General features: G+C 43.5%; 1 gene segment (V, D, J or C); it reads left to right on the top strand.

The window, feature by feature from the left end:
* The first annotated feature begins 1063 nt into the window (after positions 1-1063).
* Positions 1064-1581, top strand: LOC103609011. The segment is given in 2 exon segments: positions 1064-1109; positions 1199-1581. Coding segments are annotated over 2 exon segments (429 nt in total).
* The last annotated feature ends 8273 nt before the right edge of the window (positions 1582-9854 follow it).

The raw sequence follows: 9854 nt of genomic DNA, 5'->3' as shown, positions 1-9854 counted from the left end.
CAGGATTGTCTACAGTGGTCATCCTGAATGTGACTCTCCATAGTATGTTGGGTGAAGGGGAGGCAGGGCACAGGGAGTGTCCATCTCACAGTTCTGCAGATGCAGGAGGAGCTGCACTTGAGAAAACACCACTGAGGAGTCACCTCTGACTTGAAGCAAGTGACAAGATTATGAACCTTTAGACTAAATCTGATGTGATGGTCAAGGCTGACAATGGAAGTGTTGGGGCAGGAGTGTGAACAGATAATTTCTAAATCAGACTGAAGAAGATGGATTTCTCTAAAAATATCCACGGTAAGAGTTCTAGTCCCACATGACTTTGTCACATAGTGGGTGGAGGGAGTCATCTTGTCTATGTGTTTGCCTTAGTGACTTGTCTCTCAGGAATAGGATGGGGTACAGGTCATTCTATCTCAATGAATACATAGATATATATGTATATGGGTATGTATATGTTTATACTCTCTCTCTCTCTCTCTCTCACACACACACACACACACACACACACCACAATGACACATACTCGTATCCAAGTGTCTTAGGAAATTCCACCTATTCTGGAGGGAGCCAACCACAAAATTCTAAAAAATTCCAACTGTGTCACTTGAAGTCACACATAACAGGTTTGCGTGCAGAGAGACTGAGGCCACCTGCTGAGGGGCAGCATTAAACACCAGACATGGTCAATGGAGCACATGAGGATCAAAGGGTCATGGACTTTTTCTTGGACCTAGAATCATTTTAATTTAAACATTTCTTCATGTTCTGTGCTGTCGAACTCTCCACCTTCCATCCCCACTTCTCTTCATATTTGTCTGGAAACAGGAAGACCAGGCAGTGATGCACAGAAGAGTCTCTGAGGTTCTGTCTCCCCAGTTCCTCTCAGCAGCACAAGGTAAAACACTCTGCCCCAGAGATGGACAGACAGAGACCGTCCCCTCTGCTCCCACACTTATATACTCAGGCACCTCCTCATGCAAAGCAGACCCCAGTGTCAGGCTGAAAGGCCAGCCCTGGGCTGAGCAGCCCCAGTCTCCTTCCACCAGGAGCCCTTCATCAGAGCATGGATGTCCTGGGACTGCTCCTCTGCCTGGTGGCCGCTCCCTGCTGTGAGTGCTTCGGGGATTTCAGGAAATGGAACCTGGGAATGTGGTGGTTTCATGTGTGTTTGACTGACTGTGATGCTTCTTGTCCCCAGGTGTCCTGTCACAGCTGCAGCTGCAGGAGTCAGGTCCTGGCCTGGTGAAACCCACACAGACCCTGTCTCTGACCGGCTCTGTCTCTGGATTCTCTTTAACCAGCTATGGTGTGCACTGGATCCGCCAGCCTCCAGGAAAGGGGCTGGAGTGGGTTGGTGCGATATGGAGTGATGGAAGCACAAATTATAATACAGATCTTAAATCCCGAGTCAGCATCACCAGGGACACCTCCAAGAGCCAAGCTTATTTAACATTGAGCAGCCTGATAGTCGGGGACACGGCCGTTTATTACTGTGCGAGAGACACAGTGAGGGAAAGTCAGCGTGAGCCCAGACACAAACCTCTTTGCAGAAAGACAGGAGGGGACTTTGTGGTTGAGTGAACTCAGAACACACTACATAGGGAATTTCCACTGAGGAGCAGGTGCACAGGGCACCCAGGGTTTCCTTTCAGTCCTTGATGTTTCCTGTCTCTGTTCAGCAAAAATCGTACTCAGGAACTCTTGCATTTTTCTTTATTTGCATTGTGTGTTCCCTTAAAATGTGGTTTCTCTTATCTTAAAATGATAAATTTAAAACAAAAATTAAATTTAATGTACTTTTTTGTATGATTGTACAATTTATTTTTTCCTTTTTGTCTTTTTTACTGACCGGTAACAGGATCGCAACCCTTGGTGTCACGCCCGTACCGGGGACCAGCAATGGGATCACAACCTTCGGTGTTGTGCCCGCACCGCACTCAGCCAGTGAGCGGGAATTGGTTTCCATATGGGATCCGAACCGTCAGCGGGAGCACCGCCATGCTCCCAAGCGGCGCAGTCTCCAGTGCGCCATTGGGTTGGCCCTATGATTGTACAATTTACATAACATTATGTTCACCATTTTAACCATTTTAAACTGGTTACTGGCACTTAATGCTTTCACATGGTTTGTTAGCTGTCACCACTGTGTAGTTACAGAACATTTTCATCACCTGAAAAGGAAACCCCACAGCCTACAAGCAGTCACTGCTCATTCTTCTCTTCCCAAGCCCCTGAAAACTACTAATATGTTTTCTGTATCTATAAATTTGCCTATTCTGGATATTTTATATGAATCAGATTATATAACATGTGGCCTTTTATGTCTGCTTCTTTTATATGGCATAATATTTTCAAAGTTTATTCATTTTTTATCAAGTATAAATACTTCATTTTTTACAGGTTAATAGTTTCCAATTGATCAATTTGCCACATCTGTTGATTAGTTCATTAGTCAATTAACGTTTAAGTTGTTCACTTTTTGGCTACCAAAAATAGAGCTGCTGTGAACATTTGTGCACATTTTTGTTTTAATGTCTTTTTTGAGCTCTTTTGGGCATACCCCTAGGGGTGGAATCACTGGGTAATATGGTGTGGGGAAAAAAGGATAATTTGGCCCGGCTCCCTTGGCTTAGGTCTGGTTGGGATTCGAGAAGCACATTCTTAATTCTTTGTCAACAAGTTGCCTGTGAGTGGAGTTAGTGTGCATGTTAACTATGTATCTTTCCAGTTAACTGCTATCGTGTGTTCTTCAGTTTATGAAGCAGGCTGGCCAGCAGAGCTCATGTCTAAAAATAGAACATGTTTACTCTGCTGGCGGCTGCTCAGTTTTTCTTTGGGCTTTGCTGGTAACAGTTGAATTTCAGAGTTTCTCTTTGTATTGCTTAGGTTTTAGTGTTGTGTGTCCTCAATAAAGACTATTCTTTCTTCAACCAAAGCTCCAAGGGCATTTTTGCCAGTCACCTAGCTCATAGACCTGCATGTGAAGGGTTTGTGAATGGGCTTGAGGGGTGTGTGAGAACTAGAGACCTACCCCTAGCTGTACATATGGCAGTCCTGCATTTAACTTGTTATATAACTGACAAAATCATTACTACAGCACTTGTGCATTTTGCCTAAACACCAACACTATGTAAGCTTTCCAGTGTATGCATATCCATGAGGACACATTTTCCTTTAAAATCATACAGCCATCTTACAGCCTCTGAAGTAATATCATGTGTGTTTATTTGCATTTCCCTGATAACTAATGAGGATGATGATCTCTTAATTTGCTCTTCAGCTATTTATCTTATTTCAAGAAATGGGGATTCTATTCCTTGTCCATTTTTAATTGAAATTTTAATACTTTTGTTGATGAGTGGTAAGATCTCTTTATACATCTTTGGGGAAGATAGAAGAATTTAGTCAGGCTCCCTTGGCTCAATAGAAGAATTTAGTCAGGCTCCCTTGGCTCAGGTCTGGCTGGGGGTTAAGCAGCACATTTCTTGTAAACAAGTTGTGTGGGTGGAGTTAATGCTCATGTGCACCCATGTATCTTTCTAGTTAATTGCTATTATGTGTTCTGCAGTTTGTGAAGCAGGCTGGCAGCAGAGAACTCACGTCCATCAATAGAGCATGTTTACTCTGCTGGCAGCTGCTCAGTTACAGTTATTCTTTGGACTTTGCCAGTAGCAGTTGAGTTTCTGAGTTTCTCTTTGTACTGCCTAGCTCCTAGATTTGTGTGTTCTGAATAAAGACTATTCCTTCTTCAACCAAGTCTCCAAGGATGTTTTGCCAGTTACCTAGCTCATAGACCTGCGTGTGAAGGGTTTGTCAATGGACTCGAGGGGTCTGTGAGCTCCAGAGCATATCCCTATCTTTACAATTGGCATTGTTGGGAGGAATACACCATAGTTGGCATAGTCAGCAGTATTACACCACAATTGGTGCAGTTGGTGCAGGATTCTGAGCAGGTACAGGAGCCAAGAAGCACTTGGAGAAGGAGAAGATGACTACTTTTGAACATGTTGTGCCCTGTGGCCACTTTCCTGTTGACAAGTATCTGGTTGCTGCCCACTGTAATGCAAGGCAGCATAGACCAGGTACTGAAGTGGGAAGCCCCTTGGAAGGGGGAGGAAATGTGGCTGTCTTTGAGGGTGTGGTGCCCAGTAGACACTTCAGCAGCCTGGCTGCTGCTCACTCTGCTGCAAACTGATCGAGAGCTGAAGAAGAAAGAAGACTTGTTGGAAGCACAGACAATCATCCTGGAGGATGATGTGCAGTGACTGGAAGATACAAAGAGAAAATCAGAGTTGTTGGAAGCATGGATGAATGTCCTGGAGGATGACGTGCAGAGACTGGCCACTCCAGCTTGTCACACCAGGGAAGACGATGAACCCAGTGGTGAGTTGGAAGAGACTTTGCATCCCCAGGCACGACCTGTCATGCACCAGAAAGCAAAATGCGAGCAGTCTATTTGACAAGGTGGACAACCAGTGGGCAATCCACAGGTGACCCAATTTACCACCTATGTCCCATATATCCATGTTGAGTTGGTTGACTTGGGGAGACAGTTTCAGCAAAAACAGGGGAATCTCCTGGTTGCTTGGCTGTTGTGGTTATGGACCTATGGATGGAGAGTGTGATGTGCTCTGGTGAGGAGATGCAAAAATTGGCCTCCATCGCCATGCACCCATCCCTGAGGCAGTGGCTGCAGAATAGCCACAGGTATGCACAGGGGCAAGGTAATCACTCCTTAATGGCATGGGTGAGTGCAGCTGCCCAAACTATGTGGGCAAATTCTGGAGAACTGCCCAAGATTCTTAGCAAATGGCAAATGTATGCTGAGTTAGTTCAAATAATTCGGGAGCTGGGGACATGGCAGTCCATGTTTAATGTGAGCATCTGTGGCCTGGATGATGAAAATTTTACAGGCAGCATGAGAGACATAGTGCTGCAGAATGCCCCCTCAATGTTCTTTGGGTCACAGATGGCCATATTGGCCCCATACATTGGCCATCCTAAACATGAGTTAAAAACCATGATAGCCAGCCTGGGTGAAGTAGAGGATAGGAGAAAAGCAAAAGGGGCCCAGAAGGTGGCTAAGACCAAACCCTCAAGAAATATTTGGGATTTTATTTCAAAGCAACCAAGCAAGACTAGCCATAAGCAGATATCGCTTGACTTGCTTGTTGTAGGAGTTGATAGGTAGAAAATTGACTGACAGCCAAAAACAGTCCTGTTTGCCTTGTGGCAGCAATTGTGCCCTGAACAGCATTTCACTAAACATCCAACAGGTAGCAAGGTGTGTTCGGTGGATTTAAAGGGTTTTTTGATTGCTCCTGAGGAGGCAGATGAAATGTTCCATTTCAATTAGGGAACAGGCCAAAGTGCTCATCTTTTGGGGACAGATGAGGAATGGAGTCCTCATGTTGAGTTGGCAATGATGAAGCTGATGCACTGGCTAAGTTGAGGTGGCTGGAGGGAGCTCCAGCTGCTGATGTAGCTGGGTGGCTACATTGGAGAATGCAGCATGCAGGCTGCAGGACCAGGTGGTCAATGGCTTGCCAGGTGCCACATAAACCTAAGAAAGAATGCTCCTGATGGGAAGATGTGCTCCTGATGAGCAGATGGGTGCCCCAGATGGGCAGATAACTCATATGAGAGTGCCCGTGACACGGTGGCTGGTGGATTTGGTGGTACCACTGCCAAAGTCAGAGGGTTACTGGTTTTCTGTTTGTATGCCCTTGTGGGGCCCCAAACCAAGCAAGATAGCTATTCCTGCAACCGTCTTTTCTCAGGATGGCAAACTGGCATGTGTCTTATCAGAGGGGTAAGAACTTCACCTCCTGGTAGCAATAACCCTTCTGACATTTTGCTCATAGTGTTCTGGCTGCAGGCACAGCACCAGAGTCAACTGGGTACAAACGTAGATTGGCATGATCATCTACTGAATATGCACTGAAGTTCACATCAATATGACTACAAGATTCCCATGGAAAATCACACCAATGATGACTACTAACCGGGCATGTGTGGCTAAAGGACAAAACTACAGGTCAAGCCTGAAAGACAAGCCTTAAGCCATATCAAACAGACAATAGGTTATATAAATAAAACGGTCATTTTTCCTTGCTAAGGGAACATCACAGAAAGATTTTGAATGTGTTGATTGTATAGCAAGGTACCTTAAGGGGTGAATTGTGGGAAAAATAAGATAATTTTGTCAGGTTCCCTCAGCTAAGGTCTGGTTGGGTGTCGAGCAGCACATTTCCTGTAAACAAGTTGTGTGTGGATGGAGTTATTGCACATATGCACCAATGTATCTTTTTAGTTTTGTTGCTACTGTGTGTTCTTCAGTTTGTGAAGCAGAAACTGGCTGGTAGAGCTCGTGTCTAAAAATAGAACATGTGTACTCTGCTGGCAGCTGCTCAGTTTTTCTTTGGAATTTGCCAGTAGCAGTTGAGTTTCTGAGTTTCTCTTTGGACTGCCAAGGTATTAGACATGTGTGTGCTGAATAAAGACTATTCTTTCTTCAACCAAGGCTCCAAGGACCTTTTTGCTGGTTTCCTAGCTCATATGCCTGCATGTGAAGTGTTTGTGAATGGGCTTGAGGGGTCTGTGAGCTCCAGGCCCAGCCCTAGCTGTACACCGGATGACACAAGAGAATATGTATATTTTATAGTTAGACAGAGAGCTGATGTTTCAAAGGTACCTACAACCTGTTATTTTTTGGGATGGGCTAGGATGCTTATGTGCTGAAAATTGAGTTTTAGGTTTCATGACCCCTTACAGAACTGGAAAAATAAGTCACCTCCTGATATCTGTTTCCAGGGCCTTTGCAGAACTTTGGCAGATAAGCTTGTGCAGGCCACTCATGTGTTGAGAGCTGGAGTGTGGATATGCTCACTACATCCTCACTGCATCAGAACTCACTCCATCTTCATGGACTTTGTGGCTCTGGCTTCAATGGATGCCATTTCCTCCATGCTTGAGATACAGGGAGTGACACCAGGATGTCACATGGGCAGCCCAATAGACAAGCAATAGGAGGCGGTGGATGCCTGGGAATCTTGTAATTCTGTGGCCTTTTCTCTTTGGCACAGCTGCATTTTTATCTCTAAATCCCTTGTAAGCTTCAACTCTCTTCTTCCCTATCCCTGTGCAGTGAGGAGAAAGCAGCTGCACAGAACTCAGATAGATCAATACTCCACTAGATCTGTGTAGTAATCAGCTGTCACTAACAACAACTAACAACAACAACAATGACAGTAATAATAATAACATGTGACTCCTCATAAACCAAGTGGCGGTGTCTGCCTCATTCTTTGCTCTCAGGATAACATTCAGTTTCATGGGCCTTATACTGCTTCCTCACACTCGGACACTTCTATTTACATTCCTGTACTTGAAATGGCTTTAAAATTATGGATATTTAAGGATGCTGTGGAGGATAATTGGTTCAAGCCAAACTACCATGAAGTTATATTTCAAGCAGGGTAGATAAATTTCATAAATTTATTGAACAGATAAGTTTTAAACTTTAAATGATTTTATTTCAGCAAAGAAAACCAAAACAAAACAGAGGAAAGGAAAACATAGAAGAAAAGCAAACAAAACAAAAATGATTTGGGAATCAGGTAGCCCTCTGAACCACAGCAGATTCAAAAAACTACAACCAATAACACGACCATAAATAATCTACAGAAAAAGGAAGTGCAGTGAAGAAACAACTTAATCACTTATGGCTTAATTAATCAATTGATTGCAGTGTCCCCTGCAGTTAACTAATGCCCTGCTCTGGCAATAAAATTTTATATTACGTTGGTCTGTGAGGCCTGGCACAGAAGCCTTGTATAAATGACTGTTCTCCCACATATTTTACCTAACATTCCCCTTCCCCCATTTTCTTTGGCGGTAACGGACATGAGACTGTGAACAACAACTCTCAGTCACCATCGTCCTAGATTTCCATTCTCAAAACGTTATTCATAGATCATGGTGCCCTCATGATCACATATTCCTCTGAATGTTATTTAAAATTTATTTATGTATTTAAAATGTATTGATTATACATATCTGTAGGGTACAGAGTTGAATAGCAATACATGTCACAACGTGTGATGTTCAAATCAGGGTAATTAGCACATTCATCGTTAACTGAATCCCTTCTTTGTAATGATGATATTCAAAGTCCTCTCTTCTAGCCATTCAATAACATGAACCAAGTGAATGTTAAATTACAGAGGCCTGACTCGACTGTGCACCCACAGAACAGATGTTTTCAGGCTCTCCGGGATGTGTCCACTAACCAACCTCTCACTATCCCTCCACTGCCTTCCCTGCCTCTACTAACCACAGTCGTGTTCTCTGCTTCTGAAATTTTACATTATTATTATCATACCTTTCTTTTCTTTCTTTCTTTTCTTTCTTTTTTCCTTTTTTTTTTTTCCTGAGTGAGAATATGTGATATTTCTCTCTTTGTTAGTGGATTGTTTTCCATATGTGTTTTTCTCCAAGCTCATCTGTGTTGTTGCAAATGACAAAATTTCAATTATATATATATATATATATTTTTTTTTTTCTTTCTTCTTTTTATTTCTGACCAGAAAGGAGATCACAACTCTTGGCACAGTGTCGCCCGCACCATGCTCAGCCAGTGACCACACCGGTCATCCCTATATAGGATCTAAACCTGCGGCCATGGTGCTACCAGCTCCACACTCTCCAGAGTGGGCCGGCCCTTCAATTCTAATTTTATGGCTGAATAGCATTTCATTATGTATCTATACCCATTATCATTATGCAATCATCTGTTAATGAACATGTGTATTGATTCCATATCTTGGCTATTATGAATAGAGCTGTGATAAACATGAGAGTGCAGGTGTCCCTTCCACATGATTATTTACATTTCTTTTGATTCATACCGAGTACTGGGCTTGCTAGATGCTATGGTAGTTCTATCTGCAGTTTTTAGAGAAACTGCCATACCACCTTTCATAATAGCTGAACTCATTTACAGTCTGTTAATTTTTTTGAGTTCCTTGTATATTCTGTATATTAATCCTTTTTGGATATGTACTTTGCAAAATTTTTTTTTTCCTCTCTGCAGGTGTTGTCTTTTTGATATAGGAGGTGCTCCGTTTCCCAGGGTTCAGCTTTCAGGACAATCTCTGGGTTTTCATCTACTCCCTGAGGTCTCTGGGCTCTCCCTTTGAGGAAAGTTACTGTTGCCAGTTAGATCTATTTTCAGCACTAACTGGGGGGAAATGAGACCACAAGGGACTGACTTATGCAAATCTAGTGTCTGGGCATGCCCAGTAGAGAAGGGCTCTATAACCCTCATAGCTGAATGACCTTCCAATAGAGCTGCTAGAGAACACAGAATATTTTGAATATGCCTGCTGCATGTGGCAGGATTTGACCAATGAACATGCTCCAGGAAGAGACTGAGCATGCAAAAGATTGTTGCATAACTGAAAGCCACCCCCTTAACTGAACATTCATTAGATAGAGAAACTATAAAAAGCTGAATTCCAGCAGGAGGTGGGGTTGTCGCTTACTTACCTGGAGGCCTCCTGAACTCCACTGGCTGAGGTGCACGCACTTTCGTTTGTACTGAACTTACTCTCAATAAGCAGCTGCTCGCTCTCTTGAGCCAGCCTGCACATCGTACTGAACTTTAAGTTTGGTTTTCTTGCTTTCGTGGTAGACTTGACATCTGTACTGAACTTACTTCTGTGTGAAACTCGGTGTGGGCCCTGCTCAGTCTCTGGAGCTTGCTGCACTCTCTCCATGGAACCTGTATTTCTTATCTGTTACATTCAACTAGTTCTCACATTCCAGTGTGACTCTCCTCTTGAATTCTTTCC

The sequence above is a fragment of the Galeopterus variegatus genome, unplaced genomic scaffold, assembly GCF_000696425.1.
Source record: "Galeopterus variegatus unplaced genomic scaffold, G_variegatus-3.0.2 Scaffold9082, whole genome shotgun sequence".
In the NCBI taxonomy this organism is placed as follows: domain Eukaryota; kingdom Metazoa; phylum Chordata; class Mammalia; order Dermoptera; family Cynocephalidae; genus Galeopterus; species Galeopterus variegatus.
This window is presented reverse-complemented; position numbering and strand designations above follow the sequence as displayed.